Source organism: Eretmochelys imbricata, chromosome 8 (genome assembly GCF_965152235.1).
Source record: "Eretmochelys imbricata isolate rEreImb1 chromosome 8, rEreImb1.hap1, whole genome shotgun sequence".
Classification (NCBI taxonomy): Eukaryota; Metazoa; Chordata; order Testudines; family Cheloniidae; genus Eretmochelys; species Eretmochelys imbricata.
Window position 1 is genome coordinate 44508423 of NC_135579.1, and position 24546 is coordinate 44532968.

General features: G+C 51.3%; 1 protein-coding gene across 1 annotated transcript in view; it reads left to right on the forward strand.

Annotated features, from left to right (window-relative positions):
* The first annotated feature begins 3674 nt into the window (after positions 1 to 3674).
* Positions 3675 to 24546, forward strand: part of HMGCS2 (3-hydroxy-3-methylglutaryl-CoA synthase 2) — a 28799-nt gene continuing 7927 nt past the window's right edge. Inside the window, exons 1-5 of the mRNA XM_077824708.1 lie at positions 3675 to 3787; positions 5459 to 5913; positions 8524 to 8649; positions 21371 to 21535; positions 22671 to 22839. Coding sequence (XP_077680834.1) covers positions 3675 to 3787; positions 5459 to 5913; positions 8524 to 8649; positions 21371 to 21535; positions 22671 to 22839 — 1028 coding nt within the window. The remainder of the gene's footprint in view (positions 3788 to 5458; positions 5914 to 8523; positions 8650 to 21370; positions 21536 to 22670; positions 22840 to 24546) is intronic.

The following is a 24546-nucleotide window of genomic DNA, read 5'->3' on the forward strand; positions in this document are numbered from 1 at the left end:
ACTAAAGCACACTCTCCTCCAGAACCTGGAACTGAACCCAGGAACCCTGAGTGTCTACACTACTTTTCAAACATCTGTGAAACTCCTGGCAAAGTGTGTGTCATCCCCCTATACTGCCTGATGCCTAGAGAGGATAACAGTCTACTGCTGCTGATTACTCCATTAGATCAAGTGGTAGAAATCTGTGGTGTGGATCCAAAGGGCCGAACCCCTCTGATGACCTAAGCTGGGGGTCAGTCTGGTTTGACATGTTTGAATTTCAGGCTTTTAAAATTAGGAGACTACATTAAAAACTATTAAGGTTGCAAAGCCCAAGCACTCAAAAGTCAGGGAATGCCAGTATTAGGGTTGCCCATTTGACCTTAATTTGACCTCTTGTATATATGCATATTGATGCAGTCTGTAATTACAGAATCACATACTATCTTTTCCAGGGAACCCTGCCTTGTTCCTGCATGGACCTGCTCTGGGGATGAATCAGGGCTGTGTCGTGAAGGGGGCTGTTGTCTGCAGCACTCCTGCCTCATTTGTTGCAGAATTTGGCAGGGGTGTCACACACAAGGCAGGGGGTTGCAGGTTGTTTCATGGGTTAGGCAGTCGAATGCTGCCCTGGAAATTTGGAGTCTATCTCTGCCTCTGCCACAGAGTTCCTGTGTGATGCTGGGCAAGTCATTTAAACCAAAATGTTCACAGGTGTCCACTCAGTGTGTGTTCTTCACTTTCTAGTGGTGTGGGTCCCTGAGGCCAGGTTTGCAGAATAGCTGAGCACTCAATGACATCAATGGCAGTTGCACTTTGAACATATCAAGGGCTCTCAAACAGCTAGTCCCCTGGAAAATCAGGCCCAAAGCGTCTCAAGGTCGGCACCCAAAATTAGTGGCCACTTTTGACAATTTTGGCTTTACTCTCTCTGTGCCTCGGTTCCCCTTTTGTACAGTGGGGTAATATCACCCTCCCCACCCCTTCACAGGGCTGTTGTGAAGATAGCTCCAGTGCTGACTCTGAAGCACTCAGATGCCGTGGGGAGAGCACTGGGAAGGACATGAATAATTCTTTGTCTGAGCAAGGTTTGAATGGTATGTGGCAAATAAAGTCTGAGGAGAGAATAAGGAAATACTGAATAACTGCCCATCTACTGACTGTGGGGAAGACGGCATGTGGTCATGTAATTAAAGACCGTGTCATAATGAATATGCACAAAGGGGCTGAATTAAGGTTGCACAAGTATCCGTAACTGTGGCATTTCCTAACTTTTGCATGCTTGGCTTTGCAAACATAATCACGTGTTTCTTCAGCTGTGAGATGTGTATGCGAACGCATTATAGCCACCAGCCTGAGGTAGGAAACATGCCGGTGGCAAAGCCATCCCCTCAGAAATTCAGAAATGCCAGCGCTGAGGCTGCCTGTTGTAAACATCCACCCGGGGACTGTGAGACAACAAAAGGAGACCTTTGGCCTGAACTCTGCTGTCAACAGAACCCCCAGCAGCAAAACAACCCCTCCCCTCCCGGAGCCGGTTAGCGCTGCCGTGGGGGTGTGCAGGCTTCCCTCACAGACTGGCCTGCGGGGCACCACTGCCCCGTGCTGCATGTGCCCACAGCCCCCTCCCTGCCAACCCCCCAACTAGGAAGCAAAGATGAGTGGCCGACGGCTCGGGAGCTCCCAAGCGTAGAAGTAGCAGGAAGACAAGCTGCCGTGATAGGAAGGGTCATCACCTGGGCACAAGACCTGGGAGAGCAGCTATCGTGGTTACAGATTAATGCACAGTGAGAGCTAGAATTACAACCATGACAGGGGAGTGCAGTTACGGCCTGGCTCCCACTGCAGTACAAAGGGGAGCTTAGTCCTCTGCCCTGAGGACCTGGCACCTGTAAGGCAATGGAAAGACTCGCCTGGACTTCAAGGAGCTCTAGAGCAGGCCATATCTGGGCCAAAGCCTTGGAAATGCCCCAGGCAGAGATCTGGAAGGGTGCGGGGGGGAGGGAAGGGAGGAAGCACGTTAACCAGAATAATTGAAACAGGCTGAGATTCTAAAAGCAACTCCCCTCCCCTACTCCCAGCATAGACAGGGGTCGTTTAACAATCACGCACACACCCTGACATAAGCACCGGTCACTCCGTGTTTACAGTGATTGCTAGTGCTCAGATGGGGCGCTCTGCTGGCCCATCTGTTGCCCTCTCCCTCTGGCTGCTTCTCCCCCTGCAGGTGGTGCTCCCTTGCTGGATCATAAAACAGATGTCCTAAGTGGAGCCCTGATCTCGGGGGGGGGCGGGGGGGGGGCAGCGGGAGGCTGCAGGGCACTGCTATAACAGACAATAAATGAGAACTGTGGCTAAGTCCCAGGCCAGCCCTTATCCATCTGCAGGGCCAGATCTCCACAGGGTCACCTGCCTCCCCTGCACATCACCCCAGCTACCACTTCACACACAGCCCCTTGGGTTTCCCAGCCTCCCTGGCTGGCCACCCACCCGAGGGCTCTAGGGAGAACCCTGGAGCAAGCAACTTCTCATCTCTTACATGTCCTTGCCTCCCACCCACCTCAGCCAGTCCCTGGGCAGAGAGACCCTGGGTAGCCAGAGGGTGTGAGGGTGCTGGAGTGGGAGGTCACAGAACACCAGCCTGGTGTAGAGGACCAGGAGGCTCTTAACCAGCAATTCCAAAGAGGCGGGAATGATGCGACCATCTTGGTGGCTGCACAGTTACACTCCATGCAGGGCCCTGGATGGGACAGGTTCAGTTTGGCTGGGGACACAGGCCCGGATCCAGGTTCTTAACTCCCATTGGAATCAGTAGGAATTAGGAGCCTGAATCCTCCTGTGGGGCTGGGCCATAGGCAGGGTGCCATGTACAGTACAAAGGCGTGCCAAGCTGCGACCATGACTCAGCTGTCAGGGGGTCTGGAGACCTAAGACTGTTTCCATGCAAAGACCCACAGTGTTTCAGACACAACCAATTGACACAGGCACTGCCTTCTTGTGTAACAGGCCCCTGCTTAGCTGTAGGCTGGGGAAACTTGACAAGCTGGTTCTCAGAGCCGGGATGGAGAAATTGGACAGATTTTTTCCTTCTGGAAAAGTGTCTAGCTTTGTCTTTCTCCACTGACAGTTCCCCAGCCGCTGCCCCTGGACCTCTCCGCGTGCCAGAGAACACGCTGGGGAAAGAGCCCCTCTGGCAAACATTCAGCTGGATGAGTTTGAGTTGGACACCATGGAGCATGCAGCTTTCCCTGGCGTGTCCCATCCCCTGAGGTACCTGACCCTATCTCAGGTGCTGGGGGAGCTTTTTTTGGGGGGGGGGGTAACAGGTGCAGACTGGAACCTTCAGCAGCCCTCCCTCCTCCCAGAGCGTGGGGTGGGCAGGGGTGGTGACGAGGGAGTCAAGCCCTGCAGGGAGATGCAGCGCTGGGAAAGGAGGTGAGGAGGGGAGCAAGGCCGTGCAGGAGGCAGTGGTGAAGGAGGGCCTGGGGGCTGTGGGGAAAGGGTGCTCCTGTTTTGTCGTGTTGGCCAGTGTGCGGTGACCTTTGGTTGAGCAATGAGTGAAGCACACACAGTTCGCTCCCTTGATAAGTACAGGGAGGGACTTTGCCTGGCCCTGCTGCAGGGAATCTATATAAGTGCTGGCGGGGCTAGGGAAGAGACCTCGCTGCTGCTACTTGCCCATCAGCCTGGGGAAAATGTTCCGCCTCTTCAGTCAAACCAGGCGCTGTTTGCAAGTGAAGCGAGCGCTTAAGAGGCAGGAGTGGCCTCTTCGGCCAGCACACCTCACAGCTGCCGCACAGCAGGCCAGGTGAGGGGCAGACTGGGGAGCTAGGCCTGAGGGTCGGGACATGGGGCACTCTCCTTTGCCCCTTCTGGGACGCTCTGGGAATCCTGACAGCTCAGTCCCAGTCAGCTGGGAATGTGTTTGAATAGCTCTCTGCTGGGGACTGACCTGACTTGCTGTACTCTGCACTCCAGCATGAGGGAGGCTTTGGCACTGCCAGGGAATGGGGGTCTGACACAACAGCCACACTGAGATCTGGGAGAAGGGAGCGCAGTGCAAAGCTGGTACTGCATTAGGAGGGGATGTGAGCAGGGTGAGGACAGAGCAGTAATACAAAGGGCCCGGGGTTTGACAATAACAGAGTGGAGGGACATAATCCCAAAGGCAGGTATGCAGGGGGAGGGAGAGTGCTGGGACCCAGGACGGGTGGAAGACCTGGGCGGGAGGGTGGCAGCTAACTAGACCCAAGTTTGCAGTCTGGGTTGGCTGCACATGCAAAGCCACCCTGTCCCACATCAGAGCGGGGAGAGAGCCTCTCTCTGCAGCCGTGGTGCAGCTACATCTGCAGTATCCATGCAGAGGGGCATCCAGCTGGACCCCAAAGAGAAGGATGACAATTTTTGGAAGCATTTCAGAGAAGGGCAGCAACAGGCTGGAGCTGAGGGAAAGCTGCGAAGATTATTTGAATAGTGACGTGATTTGAATAGTAACATGGAGCACTCACTGTACAGAGCACTTTGGGCCTGATGCCAAGCCAGTGAAGACAATGAGAGCCTCTCCATTGACCATGGCCTATGAATTGATCCCTTTTATACGTGAACTAATTAGGGTGTAAACAACAGAGCAGGAGAGGACTAGAGAGCTGGGAGTAGTGGTAGGGAATGTAGGTAAAGGCAATGTAATGGAGTATAAGGAGATCTGTTAGGCCATGGAATAACACCCCAAGGAGCAGAAGGGAGCCCCCTGAGTTTGTCCATTTAACACACGACTGGCAAGAGGACTGGAGGGAACAATCCTTCACCAGCTGGGGGAACGGACTACTCAGAGCTGCAAAAAAGCTTGTTCTTCTCCAAGTAGAGTAACAAACAGAGCTGTTAGTAATAGGGTTGCCAATTTTGGTTGGATGTATTCCTGGAGATTTCATTGCATGACATAATCTTTAATTCCTGGAGACTCCAGGCCAATTCCGGAGGGTTGGCAACTCTAGTTAGCTGTAACTGAAAACAAGGGGTGTCTTGGAATAAAACAAACACTGCCTGGGGGGGGGGAAGACAAGTTCTATAACATGCAGATTCCCTTCTGGAGCACGAATCAAAGCAGCTCTGTGCATGTGTGGAGAGGGCCCCTGCTGCTGCTTTGCAGACATCTGCAAATGGGGACATCTCTGAGACGGGCTGTGTAGTTAACAGATTGCTGCCTGCGAGGAGGCTGCTGTGCCCTCTCTTGGCTCTCCAGTCTGTGTTGGGTGAGGGTGTGCAGCCAGATATCACTGCTCGTGAGGGGTCTGCTGTCTCCTCTGGGGTCTGTCTTGGGACAGCGTGTTATATGCTGTCACAGTCTCAGGTGTCTGGTATGGCCTCCGTGGCCTGCACTAGGTCTGTGCGTGCACGCATGCAGCTGGCTGTGCCCCTGGGGAGTCTGTGATCTCCTCCCACCACATGTTGGAGGACGCTCAGCACTCTCCTTCTCTTTCAGTTTCTCCACTGCTTCTGTGGAGCACTTGTCTCGGTCGGATTCATGGCCAAAGGACGTGGGGATTCTCGCGCTGGAGGTTTACTTCCCTTCGCAGTACGTAGAACAAGTGGAGCTGGAGAAGTATGATGGTGTGGAAGCCGGGAAGTACACCCTGGGCCTGGGCCAGAAGCAGATGGGCTTCTGCTCGGCCCACGAGGACATTAACTCCCTATGCCTGACCGTGGTGCAGCGCCTTGTGGAACGCAGCCGCCTCTCCTGGGACTCCATTGGACGGCTGGAGGTCGGCACAGAGACCATCATTGACAAGTCCAAGGCCGTCAAGACTGTCCTAATGCAGCTCTTCCAGGACTCGGGGAACACGGACGTTGAAGGCATCGACACCACCAACGCCTGCTATGGAGGCACAGCCTCCCTCTTCAACTCTGCTGACTGGGTGGAGTCCAGCTCCTGGGACGGTGAGTGACATCCAGCTAGCATGGGTGTAGATGCCACTGCTCTGCCACCCGGGGCCCAGCCAGGGCTGCCAGTGAGAGATGGCCAGTGGCAGTAGGGCAGGTTCTTGGGGGAATGGCTGCCCCAGCTTCACAGTGGTTGATACCCCAGACTAGTGGCCTTCCAGGCTCTGAACTGAGGCCTTGAGGGAGACAGTGTTTAGAAGATAGTGGGGGTTTGGTTTAGGGTTGCCAGGTGTCTGATTTTTGACCGGAATGTTAAAAGTCCAGTTGGTGGCACAGCGGGGCTAAGGCAGGCTCCCTGCCTGCCGTGGCTCTGCGCGGCTCCCAGAAGTGGTGGCATGTCTGACCCCAAGGCGCAGGGGCGGTGAGGGAGGCTCCGCGCGCTGCCCCCATCCCGAGCACTGCTCCACAGCTGCCAGACATGCTGCCGCTTCAGGGAGTCATCTGAGGTAAGCCCTGCCCAGCCGTAGCCCATAGCCCACATCCCTTCCTGCACCCCAAACCCCTCAACCCTGGCCCCACTGCAAAGCTCGCACCCTGAGCCAGAGCCCACACCCCAACCCCCACCTCAGTCTGGAGCCTCCTCCTGCACCCTGAACCCCTCATTTCTGGCCCCACCCCAGAGCCCGTACCCCCAGCTGGATCCTCATCCCTTCCTACACCCCAACCCCCTCCCCAGCCCTGAACCCCCTCCTGAACCCCAAACCCCTCATCCCTAGCCCCACCCCAGAGCCCACACTCCCAGCTGGAGCCCTCACTTCCTCCCGCACCCCAACGCCTTGCCCCAGCCGGGTGAAAATGAGCGAGTGAGCAAGGGAGGAGGAGAGGGAGGGGTGATGGAGTGAGTGGGAGTGGGCATTGGAGAAGGGGTGGAGCAAGGGCAGGGCCTCAGGGAAGGGGCAGGGCAAGGTTGTTCTGGTTTCTGCCATCAGAAAGTTGGCAACCCTAGTTTGGTTACAAACTGGCAGTGTGCTCTCTGGGCTGGACCTGCTATACTGGAACTGAAGTGTCTGAATCAGGTCTGGTGCTGTGGCTGGCCTCCCTGTCTCCCCATGGCTTCTCTTACTGCAGCCTTGCTGGGAGCCCCCTGAGCAGCCATTGGGCCTTGCCTGGTGCAGCTGCTCAGCAGCTCCCCCGCTGGCTACCTGCAGTATCACAGGAGGGAGGAAAACAGCTCTGACTATCCCATTGCTGCATTGGAGCTACAGGGAGAGCAGGCTGGGAGCTTGGCTGCACCAGGAGCTGCGAGGAGGGAGGCACAGGAATTAGCTACACTCACTGGGGAATCCTCCTCATGGTCGGGGAATCACCAGCAAGGTGCTTGCCCAGGGTTTCTGCTCCGTGGGTGTGGAGCAGCTACTATTACCTAAGGACTTGGGGAGTGTCTGCAGAGATCAAAGGTCCAACTCTGTCTTGCGGCGGGGATGCCGGCTCGGCCTGCAGCCTCAGAGAGTGCTGTAGGGAACAGGAGGCTCCGGCTTCTGTTGCCGTTAAATCAGTGTCAGATGGAAGCAGAGTTGTTCAGTACAAGTTCTAGTTGCTTTAATGCAGAGCAGACATCCCAAGCAGTGCAATAGCAGGGGATGGGCTGCTCTGTGCTGGTTGGGGCCACTTGATGTTTTTTAAGCATGTTCAGCCCTCAGGCTGAAAGAGTTGAGCCCTGTTGTCTCCCATAATGAGGAACATGGCCAAGCGCCAGGCAAGCAGCCCGGCCTCTGTAGTCCCAGAGCTCCACAGTCCTGTCTCCATAGTCCTAACCCCTGCCCCCTTTTTGTGGGGTAGGTAGATGCACATCTGTGACAGTAAGGCAGCAGGCGACATCTGAAACCATGTCACCATGGCAGTTTGGCCATGCCCCTTTCTGCACAGGGGACCCTGTAAACGTCTGCTTGGCAGATTGGGACTTTAAAGGTGACTTTTAAAGCTTTCTTCCCCCGCAAAATTGCACTTGTGCCCTTTTCTTGATTTTTAGGATGTAAAGAGGGCTGGAAAGGCTTCTAAAGTTATCCTTGTGTCCTTGCCTTAAAAGGATCCGGACTCAGTGCTGGCTCTGGGCTTCCCTGGTTTGGTTGTAGGACCTCTTGGCTATTTCAGAGGATGTCTGTTGTTCTCTCTTGCAGGGATGTTGCATATTTAGCAAAGGCTTCCTTCCCCCGACACGTTACTTGCTGAAGTGAAGTCGATGCTAACAAAAGCAAACATGGACTAAACCCTTCATCTCACCTTGGGTGCCACTTTTTTGAGTCTTGTAATGTCCTGACTGCACAAGTTGTCTGGCAGCATCCCAGCCTTCCTGGCTAGGCCGCTCTGAATTTGTAACATACAAACAAGGAGGAAGAAACCTTTTTAAATAAAAAACTTAAACATGTCAGGCCCCCTTTATCCATCAAAGGGTCTATCCATCAAAGCAAGGCGGTGGTGGTGAAAAGGGTACATGCTCAGTTTTGTTTCCCTTGCAGGTTACAAGTCTCAAGGGATTTTTCCACCTTACATATATGCAAACTTTACCACAGTGTAACTTTTGGCAGAGGGATAAACAGAGTTTTAGACTTGTATGTGATTTTTTTCATGTTTATGCCTAACCAATTCTGTGTTCTCATCCTATCCTAGGGCGCTATGCAGTGGTGGTCTGTGGTGACATTGCAGTCTATGCCACTGGCAATGCCCGTCCCACAGGAGGGGCAGGAGCTGTAGCGATGCTGGTTGGACCAGAGGCCCCCCTGGTGCTAGAGAGAGGTTGGTACTGTTAATAGAATGACTTTGTCTTTCCTAGGAGTGTTTGGTGCTTGGCCAGAGCTGCCCAGGGTTCTAGGAATAGGCCACTGTCCAGGGGCAGCTTAGCCCTGGAGACACATGGTCCCAGGTTGTGTCTCTGGACATCAATCCTTCCTGAGCCTTGCAGCAATTGGTCTCCTGTGGAATTCATATTTCAGGATGAGGGAGGGACATGGGGCACTTCATGGCTCTTAATAAGATGATCAGTAATGAGTAAGGGCTATGGTTTTGGTCTGAAGTCAGTGGGAGCTGCTGTGTGCTCAGCACCCACTCAACTTGGGTTAATTCATAAGTAGGCACCTAAGAGCCTAATTCTAGGCTCCTTTTTTCAAAATCTTGGCCACTAAGTCTGTGTATGAAAAGAAAATTGTCGAGTACCAAGTCCAAGCTGCTGCAGTCTCCTCCATGCAGAGGTGAATTGTGCAAAGGAGGCCTTCATGAAAATAAAATGTAAAAGAGGAAAGAACTTCTCAGGTGCAGTCATCTTACAAGCCTGATGTCTGGCTCCTCGGAACTACTTAAACCTCATGGAAAGAGACATTTGGAGTGGTGCCCCAGTGCGTCAGTGCCTCCCTTTGGCCAGACAGGGCACTGCACAAAGTCCGCTTGGATCAGCGGGGTGGTCAGTCCACTCTTCTTCTCTGACTCTCTGTAGTCCTGTTCTGGGGTCGAAGACGTTAATTTCCATCCTACTGGGGTTTATGGACTTCCCCTTATGCTTGGCGGGGTTAGCTGGGCCTTGTCCTCAAGGGGCCGAGAACCCCCTTTGGCTGTTAAGGGGTAGGTGTGGGAACCCGAGCCCGCCCAGTCCGCTGGGTCCAACTCAGGGCCCTGAATCCAGGCAGGCAGAATCAGTCCTCCACAATTCTCCTGCTGTGCCCTGAGCTTCTTCCTACCTCCCTTGGGTCTGTCGGTTTCTGCAGCCTGTGGCTCTGGCTATTTTGTCTCTGGGTCATTGTCATTCTGGGGCAGCCTCTCACTAGCTTCCTGGCAGGACCCTCGGTCCCTGGCCTGCTTGCCTTCTCTGGCAGCCACCAACCGCTCTGCTTTTTAGCTCTGTTATTCTCCTAACTGCTGTGAGGCTGCTGATCAAGGTTGATCAGCAGTTCCTCTAGTAACTCCTTGGTTGCCAGGTCCACATGGGATCTACACGCCCCATGACATGACGCAACATGTAACATGGTCTTAAAGCTAATTGCGAAGAATTGCTGAATTTCCACAGCCGCCATCAGCCTCGTGGTTGGCTAAATAAAGAGAGACTGATTGAAGCCCCAGCTTCAAAAATATATGGTGGCATTCTCAGAGAAACTATGTGTCAAGTGTGAATCGGCCTGGCTGCACTGAGGGCAGTGTAGCTATGTCACCTTTCACCAGCTGAGACGCTGGCCCTGTGTCTGTGCATTTCCATCCAGCTAGCATAAGTGTGGTGAAACTTGTCATAAGCATAAGGGCTTTGATGGAAACAGAGCATATGGTTTAGGCAACAAAGGATTTTACTAAGAGACACTAAATTTGCAAAAACAAATAAAGGGTTTTTTGGAAGATCTTGCCAAATTACAAACCATGGACACAACTGTCCCAGGCCCAGTACACATGTGGCTTGACCTAATTAACAACAAAGGACTGGAAGTATACAAGAGATATAAAATAAATAAATACAAAGATCCAGAGAAGCTGAGATCTTTCCATAATCTGGCCAACATGACTGATCCAGGAACAGGCTACTTTAGCTGTGCCCATTCCCAGGACTCAAGTGTGTTATGGTTCAAACACACCTTTTCCCTGACATTTGGCAAATGGAGCAGGCACTACACAGCCCTCTGTCTTACCCGTCACTGTCCAAGCTGGGATGAATCACACAAGAAAACATACAAGAAAACAGAGCAATCTAAGAGCGCGGATATCAGACTCCTGCTGCCTGTGCACAGCTCAGGAAGCTTCCTAGCCGCAGGCCTGAAGCAGGCAGCGCGAAGCTGTATGAACTCAGACTGATGCTGATCTGTGTGAGATCCACTGCCAGCAAACAATACATGTCCTTGTCAGTGATGTAGTCCCAGAGACCGCCTGTGTCACAGAGACCAGGTTGGGTGGGCGCGCTGGTGTCACGGACTCACAGGTCGTGCCCACGCTGGGCCCCGTACGGTCCCTGGGGAGAACCCCGTTCAGTGTGACAGCCGTTCTCAGGGGTCCACTCTCTCTCCGGGGTTAAACCCCTCCCCCTCCTGGAATCACACCTCTCTGAGCCTTAGCACGCCTGTCTCTCACCGTGGGCCCCCTCAGGGAGTCCACTCGCTCTGGACCCCCGGGTCCTCCGCTCCCAGAGGGAATAATGCAACTCTGTTCTCTAGACCAGAGCGACTCTCAGCCAGTGTAAAACAGGAGAGTTTATTGAGCATCTGAATGCAGCATAGGAAACTCTCAGGGCCCTCCCTCAGCACAGTACATCTAAGTCTCCCCTGCATCCAGGTGGGCTCTGCCTGCTCTCTCCCTCCAGTCCCGAGCCCCCGTGCTTTCCAGCTGGGCATCCAATATCACCTCCCCCAAGTCCCGCCTCTGTCCTTTGTCTTCTGTCGTGGTAAACAATGTGGCCTGGGCCTCCTCTCCTCTCAGCCGTCCTTTGCTCCCCACTGGCTGGAACTGACTGGTCAGGTCACTGGGGTTCTCTCTCTGCAGCCCATTGACCTCCCACTGGCTAGAACTGGCTGAGATTCCCAAGCTGGGCCTCCTGGTCACCAGTCGCTGGGGTATCCGTTCTCCAGGCCATTGGCTTGGGTCCCAAGTTCTGTTGCTGGTCCTCTGTAACAACAAACTCCCTCTCCCATCATCTCATTAAACCAGTAACACCCAGGGAAACTGAGTCCAACCCTGTCTGCATTGCAAACCATTGAAAAACCAAGAAAAACCCAAGAGAATCCCCACTTCATCACAGCTGGCTCACTGTCTCCCCCAGCCTGTCTCAGGGCCAGGAACCAGGTGGCACTTCATTTGTCTTCTCTGAAAAGGTCAGGTTCAAATGAGGTACCTCTGATGAATGGCTTTAGATGACCTTGTCTTACCGGATGCTAGAACCAGGAGCCATTGCTAACCTAGAGCTCACGTTCACAGACAGACTACGGGTTCACTACACTGACCCTTGTTAACAATGCTGGCGCATGCCCCAGACTTGGTGTCCTGGGAGACGTTAACATGCGTGCTGACAAGGCCTCCAATGCTAAAGCCTAAAGTCCTCACTTGCAGCCCTCGGATCTCACAGGCTGTCTCTGGTCCAACCCACACAGTGGGTCACACCTAGGTCTTTGGAGTCGATTCGCTGCTGATCACATCACAGCCCAGTCGCTGGCTGGGCTGGAACTTCACCTCCGTCAGGCAGCGACCTGGGAGCTGTGAGAGCTCTGACAAGGCCCATGAGCCTGACCTGATCACACAACCTCTTAGATGCTGTTGAATTCCAGCACAGCCGCCCGCCCAGCACAGAATGGGGAGTCGAGGAACCGGTGAATCATCATCCTGGTACTTCCACCTTGACCTCTGACACACTGTCTCCCCACCCCCACAGCCCCTCCATCTCTGTCACCCAGCTGTTCCCAACTCTGAGCTGGATGGGGGATCGGAATCTCGAGTGTGGATGGCAGAAAATGAAGGCTGAAGCAGATTGAAACACACAGCTGCCCCAGGCCTAAGCTGAGGCTGTATTACAGGCCCTGAACTGTCCTATCTGCCTCCATAGTAGCTGCCTTAAGGAGCTGTCCAGGATGGTAAACAGCTTCCTCAATCCTGAGGGCCTACAGCCTGCACCAGAGCCCAGCGCCAAGGACTGCAAAGAACCATTGTCCTGCTGCACTGAAATGTTAATGCCCGTTCAGGAAGGCTTCAAAACAGGGCCCTCTCTGCCTGTATCCAGCCACTAGCAGCCCATTCCTGGAGTTCAGCACATTCACTCCTCGGGGAAGGCTAGAAACCCTACAGCAGCTTGAATCCACCCCAGGCCCTTCCTGGCTTGTGAAGGAGAGTCCTGAGCAACCAGCCTCATTCAGGGAAGGAATCTTCCCTTCCCCCTTCAAACACGCAACCGTCCAAGCAGCACTGAAGAAACCTGCCCTGGACACATCGGTTCTAGCTGGGCACTGTCTAGTATCAATCTCCCACTCCTGAGCAACCTCGCAGAGTCATTAACCAAAGGCCAACTATATGCCCATCTAACTGAAGCTAATATTCCAGACCTGGCATAATCTGGATTCGGGGCAGGATATGAGCCTGAAAGTGCTTCAGTGGCACTGCTGGATGAACTCCTGCTGTCAGTGGATAGAGGGCAGACATCCAATCTCAGCCTCCTTGATTTCTCTGCAGCATTCCCCACGGTCAGCCGTGAGGTACAGCTGTCCTGCCTCTGAGAGGTGACAGGTCCCAGGGAGCGCACTAAAATGGTTTAAATTCATCCGGTAGGGACACACTCAAGCAGCAGTGATAGGAAACTGCACTGCTGCCTCTGAACCCATCGCTGGTGGAGTCCCTGATCCTAAGTCAGCATCTACATGCAGCCCCTAGGTGAATTGGTCAGAGGACATAGACTCAAGTGCAGCGATATGCAGATGACACACCGCTCTGCCTCTCCTTCACCACATACAACCACACCACTGTCACCAGGATGGCCAGTGCTGGCGGCCAGAGGAAGCACTTTGAGGAGTTTGCAGCCATGGTGGCACAACTGGTGAGCTTAGTCCATAGCTTAGGAAGCTCCTGAATTCCTTGCTGACGCTGAGCTCTCATGTGGCAGTGTCCATGAGAAACACTTTCTGCTATCTCCATCTGGCTGGGGAACTCTGCCCCATGCTGGCAGATGACAGCCTGGCCCCAGTTGTACACACCTTCATCACCTCTCGGATGGGCTGCAGCAGTGTGGTACACCTGGCCATGAAACCGGCAGCACTTAGTAAACTCAAGCTAATATAGGATAGGGCATCACATCTCCTCAGCAACATGGGATGCCATGGGCCCAACAAACCATCCTCTGCCCCCTATGCCAGCTTCCCATAGAATATCAGGTTCACTGCCTGTCAAGGTTCCTTCCCCACTCTGAACTCTAGGGTACAGATGTGGGGACCTGCATGAAAGACCCCCTAAAGTTATTCTTGCCAGCTTAGGTTAAAAACTTTCTCAAGGTACAAACTTTGCCTTGTCCTTGAACCCTATGCTGCCACCACCAAGCGTGTTAAACAAAGAACAGGGAAAGAGCCCACTTGGAGACGTCTTTCCCCAAAATATCCCCCCGAACCCTTTACCCCCTTTCCTGGGGAAGGCTTGATTAAAAATCCTCACCAATTTGCATAGGTGAACACAGACCCAAACCCTTGGATCTTAAGAACAATGAAAAAGCAATCAGGTTCTTAAAAGAAGAATTTTAATTAAAGAAAAAGTAAAAGAATCACCTCTGTAAAATCAGGATGGTAAATACCTTACAGGGTAATCAGATCCAAAACATAGAGAATCCCTCTAGGCAAAACCTTAAGTTACAAAAAGACACAAAAACAGGAATATACATTCCATTCAACACAGCTATTTTACCAGCCATTAAACAAAAGGAAATCTAACGCATTACTAGCTAGATTACTTACTAACTTAAGGAGTTATGAAGAGCATTCCTGATCTGTTCCCGGAAAAAGTATCACACAGACAGCCAGACCCTTTGTCCCCCCCAGCTTTAAAAGTATCTTTTCTCCTCATTGATCATTTTGGTCAGGTGCCAGTGAGGTTATCTTAGCTTCTTAACCCTTTACAGGTGAAAGGGTTTTGCCTCTGGCCAGGAGGGATTTTATAGCACTGTATACAGAAAGGTGGTTACCCTTCCCTTTATATTTATGACACGCCCCCCAAATCATAGCTATGGTGAAATGCTGGCTGTGATTTCTTCTTGGAGCTCTAGGAGAAAACAGAGTTAATAAGACACGTGCACCTCTAAATATACTACCAAGTATATAAAGACTAACAATATTTTCCACATCTCAAGGACGATTTTAACCAGTTGATTCTGGGAAACTTTCATGGGAGAGTGCATCAGCCACTTTGTTAGAAGCTCCTGAGATGTGTTACATGTCAAAATCAAAATCTTGGAGAGCTAAACTCCACCGAATAAGTTTTTTGTTATTTCCTGTGGCTGTTTGAATCCACTGTAGCGCAGCATAGTCAGTTTGCAGGTGGAAACACCATCCCCAAACGTATGGGTGCAGCTTTTCCAGAGCGTAGACAGTGGCATAACATTCCTTTTCACTGATTGACCAGTCGCTTTCCCTCTCAGACAGCTTCTTGCTGAGAAACACGACAGGATAGATACTTGATCTGGTCCTTCCTGCATTAAAACTGCTCCCACACCACGCTCGGATGCATCTGTGATTACTAGGAATGGTTTGTCAAAGTCTGGGGCCCTTAGCACAGGGTCAGACATGAATCATAGAATCATAGAATATCAGGGTTGGAAGGGACCTCAGGAGGTCATCTAGTCCAACCCCCTGCTCAAAAGCAGGACCAATCCCCAATTAAATCATGAGTGTCGCTTTAAGCTGGTTAAAGGCCTTCTGACACTCTTCGGTCCACTGAATGGCATTTGGCTGTTTCTTTTTGGTTAGGTCTGTCAGTGGGGCGGTGATTTGACTGTATTGAGGTACAAATCACCTGTAATATCCGGCCAAGCCTAAGAAGGATTGGACCTGTTTCTTTGACTTTGGGACAGGCCACTTTTGGATAGCATCAACTTTGGCCTGAAGGGGGTTGATAGTTCCTTGACCCACTTGGTGTCCAAGGTAAGTCACTCTTTTTAGGCCTATTTGACACTTCTTAGCCTTAACAGTTAGTCCTGCCTCCCTTCTGCGCTTAAAGACTTTTTGTAGATGTTCCAGGTGTTCTGCCCAGGAATCCGAAAATATGGCCACATCGTCAAGACAGGCGACTGCATAGTCTCCCAGTCCTGCTAGGAGACCATCTACAAGTCTTTGGAAGGTGGCGGGTGCATTCCACAGCCTGAAAGGGAGCACATTAAATTCATACAGCCCGACATGTGTGGTGAAGGCTGACCTTTCCTTGGCGGATTCATCTAGCGGTACCTGCCAGTACCCCTTGGTTAAGTCCAAGGTAGAGATGAACTGGGCCCATCCCAGTTTCTCTAATAGTTCATCTGTGTGTGGCATTGGATAGTTGTCTGGGCGAGTTACAGCATTTAGCTTATGGTAGTCCACGCAAAAATGTATCTCCCCATCTGGTTTGGGAACTAGAACCACTGGAGATACCCATGCACTGCCAGAGGGGCGGATTACACCCATCTGTAACATATCCTGGATCTCCCATTGTATAGCAGTTTTAGCTTGAGGAGACACCCGGTAAGGTTGGACTTTAATTGGGTGAGCATTACCTGTGTCAATGGAGTGGTATGCCTGTTCAGTCAGTCCCAGGGTGGCTGAGAACATCGGCGCATAGCTAGTGCACAGCTCCTTGATCTGCTGTCGCTGCATACGCCCAAGGGTCATGGAGAGGTTCACCTCTTCCATGCCACCAGCACTTTTCCCTTTGTAGTAGACGCCTTCAGGCCATTCAGCGTCATCTCTTCCCTGGGATGTAAAATAACAAACCTTTAATTCTCCGGAATAAAAGAGCTTTAGAGAATTAATATGGTACACCTTAGGCTTTTGTTTGGAGGTGGGGAATGCTATGAGATAATTAACAGCTCCCAAGCACTCTTGGACCATGAATGGCCCTTCCCACGATGCTTCCATTTTATGGGCCAGGAGCGCCTTTAAGACCATGACCTGGTCCCCTACTTTGAAGGAATGCTCTCTGGCATGTTTATCATACCAGGCTTTTTGCTCTTTTTGAGCATCCTGTAGGTTTTCTTTAGCAAGGGCTAGAGAGGTTCAGAGGGTGTTTTGTATGTTAGTTACAAAGTCCAGAATGTTAGTTCCTGGAGAAGGTGTAAACCCCTCCCATTGCTGCTTCACCAATTGTAATGGCCCCTTAACCTCGCGGCCATATACAAGTTCAAATGGTGAAAACCCTAAACTAGGATGTGGTACAGCTCTGTAGGCAAGGAGCAACTGCTGCAACACTAGGTCCCAAACACTGGAGTGCTCATTTACGAATTTACTCATCATGGCCCCCAAAGTTCCATTAAACTTCTCCACCATGCCATTTGTTTGATGGTGGTAAGGAGTGGCAACCAAGTGATTTACCCCATGAGCTTCCCAAAGGCTTTCCATAGTTCCTGCCAGGAAATTAGTTCCTGCATCTGTGAGGATGTCGGAGGGCCAACCTACCCTGGCAAAAATGTCTGTTAGTGCCTGGCACACACTTTTAGCCCTAGTGTTGCTTAGAGCTACTGCTTCCGGCGATCAGGTGGCAAAATCTATGAAAGTCAGTATGTGCTGCTTTCCTCTGGGTGTCTTTTTCAGAAAATGATCCAGAATATCCACAGCTACTTGCTGAAATGGAACCTCAGTGATGGGGAGTGGCTGGAGAGGGGCTTTGACCTGGTCTTGGGGTTTTCCCACTCTTTGGCACACCTCACAAGACTGGACATAGGTAGAAAAATCCTTTCCCATTCCCTCCCAGTGGAACAACTTTCCCAAGTGGTCTTTGGTTCTGTTCACCCCGGCAAGGTCACTAGGATGATCGTGGGCTAAGCTTAATAGCTTTACCCAGTACTTAGTTGGAACTACCAACTGTCTTTGAGAATGCCAGTCTTCCTGGTGTCCACCAGAAAGAGTTTCCTTGCATAAAAATCCTCTTTCTACAACAAACCTGGATCAATTAGAAGAGCTGAGAGGCGGTGGGTTGATCCGTGCCATCGTCCAAGCTCTTTGGAGGCTTTCATCTGCTTCCTGTTTGCTCTGGAACTGTTCCCTTGAGGCTGGAGACATCAATTCCTCATTGGATTGTGGATTTGGGCTTGGTACCTCTGGAAGCGATGTAGGGGATGGGGCTGTTTCCATTGACTGTGAACCACTTTCCGCTGGTACATTGAGGTTCAGGCTCTGGCTGAGCCTCTTGTGTAGGGTTATCTGCTGCTGCCAGTGCAGGTTCGGTGGGGCCCTCTGGTGTTGGGGTTGCAAGTAATGGATTCAGTGCTGGCAATGGTTCTGGTGCTGGTTGTTCCACCAGTTCCGGTTCTGGCACTGGCTCTGTCTGGGTCTCTGGGACTGGATCCACTACTGCCATTGCAGACGTTGGCATGGGGTCCGGTTCCATTACCTCTGGCCGGGTCCTGGTAGAAGTTTCTGGAACAGAGCTAGGCATGTCAGCTTGCTTAGCCTGGCTGCGGGTGACCATTCCCACCCTCTTGGCTAGCTTCACATGATTGGCCAAGTCTTCCCCCAACAGCATGGGGATGGGATAATCATCATAGACAGCAAAAGTCCATGTTCCTGACCAGCCCTTGTACTGGACATGCAACTTGGCTGTAGGCAAATTGAAAGAGTTGGACTTGAAAGGTTGAATTGTCACTTGGATCTCTGGGTCGATTAAATTGGGGTCCACTAAGAAGCATGGATAGCCGACACTTGCGCTCCGGTGTCCCTCCACGCAGTGACCTTCTTTCCACCCACACTCACAGTTTCCCTCTGCTCCGAGGGTATCTGGGAGGCATCTGGGCCTGAGGACCTCTGGTGTGATTCCGGTGCAATGAACTGTAATCTGTTGGGGTTCTTGGGGCAGTTGGCCTTTACATGCCCCGACTCGTTACATTTAAACATCATTGATGGGTCATTGGGACGAGGTGGGTTGCTGGAGAACGGTGTGGCAGGACGATAAGGTGTCTGGAGCATTCCTTGGTGTGTAGTTGGGGTCTTGGGCTGTCCCCGGTAGTAGGGTGAGTTCGGAGGTTGTCCCTTCTGGTCTCCGCTCCAACTGCGACCAGGATTGTTCCTCTCTCCTCCCTCCACCCGTTTTGTTCCAGTTTGCCCCTTCTGATATTCGCCGCAACTGCTACTAGTTTTTTTCTTTTCTGCCATCTCCACCCATTTGGCTCCAATCTCCCGCACCTCGATTACAGTTTGGGGCTTCCCATCTAGGATGTATCTTTCTATTTCCTCAGGAACACCCTCTAAGAACTGCCCCATTTGCATTAGGAAGGGAAACTCTTCTGGAGATTTAACACTTGCTCCTGATATCCAGACATCCCAATGTTTCCCAATGTAGTAGGCATGTCGGGTAAATGAGAGGTCTGGTTTCCACCTTATGGCTCTGAACCGCCAACGGGAATGCTCGGATGTTAGCCCCATTCTGATTCTCGCCTTGGTTTTAAACAGTTCATACTTGTTCATGTGTTCCTTAGGCATTTCAGCCACCATCTCTGCTAAGGGTCCACTGAGCTGCGGCCTCAGCTCTACCATGTACTGGTCTGTAGAGATGCTGTACCCAAGTCAGGCCCTTTCGAAGTTTTCTAAGAAGGCCTCAGTATCATTGCCTGCTTTGTAGGTGGGGAACTTCCTGGGATGTGAAGCGGTACCTGGAGAAGGATTGCTAGGGTTTGTTGGTATATTCTGCTGAGCCTTTGCCTTTTCCATCTCCAGTGCATGCTTCCTTTCTTTTTCCTTTTCCTCCTCAGCATGCTTCCATTCTTTTTCCTTTTCCTCTTCAGCATGCTTCCATTCTTTTTCCTTTACCTCCATAGCTCTCCTGTGGGCAGCCTCCATTTAATTTTCCTTTGCCTCCATTTCTCTCCTGTGGGCAGCCTCTTTGGCTTTTTCTGCCTTGGGTTCTGTCATCTTAGCCTCTCTGTTTTTAACTAACTTTACACCCGAGAGTTTAAAAAAAAAACAAAACCCCTGGCTTGTAAAATTTAGTTGTGCTGTAACCTGATACCTATGTTCTGTGATAGCTATTCTCAGCTTACAGAAAAATCCTCTAGCTGCTCTTAGCTAAAAAAAAAACCTCTTCAGGTCTGGGAAAAACTTGTGAATTTCCCTGCAGGAGGTTAACTACCCTGCCTTTAGGTAGAGAAAACTCCAGCTCACAAAAGGAAGATCCCTTTGTTATGCTTGCTGCTATCCTCTTTTACAAAACCCTTTTAAAATCCTGCTGTGCTTCTGGTTCAAAATGTTCTCAAAAAAAATAAAAAATCTCAAAATGATCCCACCGCTCTGCCACCATGTCAAGGTTCCTTCCCCACTCTGAACTCTAGGGTACAGATGTGGGGACCTTCATGAAAGACCCCCTAAAGTTATTCTTGCTAGCTTAGGTTAAAAACTTCCTCAAGGTACAAACTTTGCCTTGTCCTTGAACCCTATGCTGCCACCACCAAGCGTGTTAAACAAAGAACAGGGAAAGAGCCCACTTGGAGACGTCTTTCCCCAAAATATCCCCCCAAACCCTTTACCCCCTTTCCTGGGGAGGGCTTGATTAAAAATCCTCACCAATTTGCATAGGTGAACACAGACCCAAACCCTTGGATCTTAAGAACAATGAAAAAGCAATCAGGTTCTTAAAAGAAGAATTTTAATTAAAGAAAAAGTAAAAGAATCACCTCTGTAAAATCAGGATGGTAAATACCTTACAGGGTAATCAGATCCAAAACATAGAGAATCCCTCTAGGCAAAACCTTAAGTTACAAAAAGACACAAAAACAGGAATATACATTCCATTCAGCACAGCTATTTTACCAGCCATTAAACAAAAGGAAATATAACGCATTTCTAGCTAGATTACTTACTAACTTAAGGAGTTATGAAGAGCATTCCTGATCTGTTCCCGGAAAAAGTATCACACAGACAGCCAGACCCTTTGTCCCTCCCCAGCTTTAAAAGTATCTTGTCTCCTCATTGATCATTTTGGTCAGGTGCCAGTGAGGTTATCTTAGCTTCTTAACCCTTTACAGGTGAAAGGGTTTTGCCTCTGGCCAGGAGAGATTTTATAGCACTATATACAGAAAGGTGGTTACCCTTCTTTTTATATTTATGACACTGCCTCAGTCCTTACCTTCCAGGTGCTCAATCTCTGCTTTGTCCCAGGGTATCTAAGAGGCCAGGCTTAAAGCTCCAGGATGAGGACTGTGGTCGACAACTTTGCACCTCAGGCCTCCCTCCCTACTATAAGGGAAAGCTCGTGTGTGTGTTGGAGACTGAGCTTTCTTGGGGGCTGGGCTGGAATGAACTCCCCTAGGAACCCAGGACCATCCCATCCTTCACCACCTTCCCTTCCCAGTGCCCAACACATTTCTTTGATCTGTCTTCTCTGTTATAAGCACAGAGCAGCACGTACATATTTATATAAAAACACTCCAAGCACTCCGCCACACTCAGAATTTCCCCTTTAGAGGGAGGCTAAGAGAAAGTGGGCCACACGCACAAGATGTTAGTCGTGTTGCGTTATGCACAACTGGAAGGTGCTCAGATACTACACTGACAGGGATGGTAGAAGAATCTACCTACCTTTCCAGTGTATCCAGAGAAGGTTCTCTTCATAGAAAAGATCTCAAATATGCAGGCTATAGAATGAGGTCAGAGCAGGAAGAGGAGGTGGAAAAGTGGCTCATGAAATATAATTTTGTGAATTTTACGGGATGAATATTTTGTGTGTAAAGGGCTGTGGTGGGTTTTGGCTGAGAGGTTCGTTGCAGGTGGGGGGCTGGTATGGAGAGGGTTTGAGGTTCTGTTCCCCTGCTGTCTCCAATACGCAATGGTGAGCCTGTTTTCTCTCCTCCAAGGTGTTCGGGGAACCCACATGGAACATGTATATGATTTCTACAAACCAGACCTGGCTTCAGAGTATCCCATGGTGGATGGGAAACTCTCTATCCAGTGCTATTTCCGGGCCCTGGATCAATGCTATTCTATCTACCGCAAGAAAATCCAGAGCCAATGGCAGAAAGGTACAGAGCCTACAAGTGAAGTGGGAAATCTTGTGTGTGCGACAGGTTAGACAAACACCTGTAAGGGATGGTCTAGGTTTCCTTCGTCCTGTCTCAGTGCAGGGGGCTGGATTAGATGGCCTCTCAAGGTCCCTTCCTGCTGGACATTTCTATTATTCCATGTCAGCTGGGGTACCTGCTCCTCTGCCTCTGTGGAGCTCACAGTATGTCTCTCTGTCTCCCCCACCACCCCCGTTGTGTCTGTCTCCCCCACCCCACCCCATGTTGTAGGGCCTGTGGATTTCTGGGTAAGAGGACAAAGAGGTCAGAGACTGAAGGGGCCAAGAGTGATGGGAATGCATTGGTGGGGATAGGAAGTGGAGACACCAGAAGTCCATGAACCTGTAATTTGTTAGCCTCTGACCAGGCTGGTAGACAAAGTGGTGGGAGAGCGGTTGGAAAGAAACTAGTTAATGCGAGGCCAGGGGCCAGGCCTGGCTGGGTGATCAGACAGACAGCACATGTTGAAATGGTGGGTGCTGTTTCCTCCATCTGAGGAGAGTTTATAACCCATGTTTCCCTGCTGTGACCCATCCAGGGCTCTGTGCCCGGGGAGCTCGCTGGCGGCAGCATGCCAGAGCCATGAGGGCCTTCCCCATCGGACAAAAGTGTGAGCGCCTGGCTGCATGGGCTTGTGCTGAATAGCCATTGTAACCAGCCCACTGCCCCAGAACAGAACAGGCCCCTAGACTGAGCCCAGGTAGTGGTAGCTGAGTCGGCAGCACTCATAGTTTGCTGGATCGAGAGAGCCCTTCCAGCTCCAGGGGCCAGTCCCTTTTCAAGGCAGCTCCTGCAGCAGGAAGGGTGAGACTCTGTGCCAGAGAGCTGTGAGGAACTCTCCTGCCCTAGTTTAGTATGAGGGTGAATATATCTCCCCATATTGTCCCCATTTCTGGCATCCATGGGGTTGCTGGTGTCTCCTTATGCAGCATTGGAAGGCTGTGGGTCTCTTCCCCACCCACCCATCCGATTGCCTTCTGTGGGGCAGGTCTATGGGTCTTTGCCTTCAGTACCTGCTGCAAGTGCTGCGGCTCTCTGTGCAGAGTGGGACTGATGGGTCTCTAATGGGTGGCTTCTGTCTCCTGTTCTGCTGCAGTGGGGGTGGACAAACCTTTTACCCTGGAAGACTTCCAGTTCATGATCTTCCACACGCCCTTCTGCAAACTGGTGCAGAAGTCTGTGGGGCGAATGATGCTCAACGACTTCCTAGCAGCTCCCAACCCCGACACACAGAGCGGCCTCTACAAAGGGCTGCAGGCCTTCAGGTGGGTGAGCGCTACAGAGCAGGAGTGGCCTCTGCCAGGGGTGTGGGAGTCCCTGGGCTGCCGACATCCATGGAGGGGCAATTCCGCTAGTGGGGGCTGCAGAAAATTGGAGTGTGATCCACACATCTGTGGTACATCCCCACATAGGGACTGTGCAGGGAAAGATTCTTTTTCAATGTCTGTTGATAACGATACCCAGCTTTAAGTTAGCACTTGTCATCTGCAGAGCTGTACAAAGCAGTTCAGCAGCATTCTCCCAATTTTACAGATGGTGAAACTGAGGCTCCGAGAGGGGAAGTGACTTAACCAGCAGGCCAGTGGCAGGGCCAGGAATAGAACCTGGTCCCCTGAGTTCCAGTCTCATGCTCCATCCACTAGGCCATGTTAGGAGCATCTTGGTGGGAACTGTTTTTTCCTTGGGGCGCTGCGGACGCTCAGCGGGGAGGTTATTGCAGGAAGATTTTTGGGGTGAGTGTGTGATTTCCTTAGCGAGGGCAGCAGGTGATGGGGAGGCAAAGGGTGCCCTGGCAGGGTGTTGGGCGTCAGAGTACGTCTTGCTCCTCTGGCAGGGGCTGATGCATTATGGCAGGCAGCATTTCAGTGTGAGGGTCTGCAGACACTCGACTCTGTAAGCTGGGGAGGCTGGCACATGGAGGGTGGGGTGGGGGCAAGGCTCGCACGGGAGCTGCAGACATTCAGAGGGGTCTGAGTCCTCTAGCTAGTGGATGTTGGGACGAGTAGGGCTCCTACCTCAAGGGATGCCTGCGGTCAGGTGGGACGTGGCTCTCTGCTATTTGCTGTGTTGAGGTTTGGGGGAGCGCTGAGTGCATGTGACCATAGAGCCAGAGTCAGTGGACAGGAATGTAGCAGCAGCACCGAGAGATCCCCAGTCATGGACCAGGACCCCACTGTGCTAGGTGCCACACAGACACGGAACAAAGAGCCGCTCCAAAGAGTTCCAGTCTAAGTGTGAGACAAAGGACAAGAGGTGGATACAGTCGGGGAGCAGAAGGAAACAGTGAGACAATGCTGGTCAGTGTGATGAGCAGGGGTCTCAGCACACCGACTGCCTAGCTGCGTCAGGTGTTTTGCAGGCATCGTGGCAAATTGGCTATCCTGGCTGGATTGGGGCTAATGATTCTTTGGGAGAATCGTTTTTCTCTTGAGAGATGAGGATTGTTATCGAAGAGCTACAGATTGTCGTTTGCCAAGGAAGCATTGGTAGCAACTCAGTAATGAAGCCTGAGCGGAGCTGTGCACTGAAAGCAGGGATTCAACCACTTTGTTATGTATGAAAATACAGCAGCTCCTCCCATCCCTGGAGTAGCTGCTCTCTGAGAGCAGAATGAACTTTCAGAGAATTTACAAGGCAATCTATTAGTTTAGGAATCGCATTTCTTAAAGGAGGTATTTTTAATTTTACACCAGACTTTTTTTTGCCCCTAATAATCTCAGTAACAGAATAACACTGACTCTTCAAACTTCCCATGGAGTTAAAACGCCCTGGAATCTTGTGCACAGGCTCCAGCTTATAGACTTTAAGGCCAGGAGGGACCATGGTGATCATTTAGTCTGACCTCCTGCACATGGCAGGCCACAGAACCTTGCCCACCCACTCCTGTAACAGATCCCTAACCTCTGGCTGAGTTACTGAAGTCCTCAAATCATGGTTTAAAGACTTCAGGTTACAGGGAATCCACCATTTAC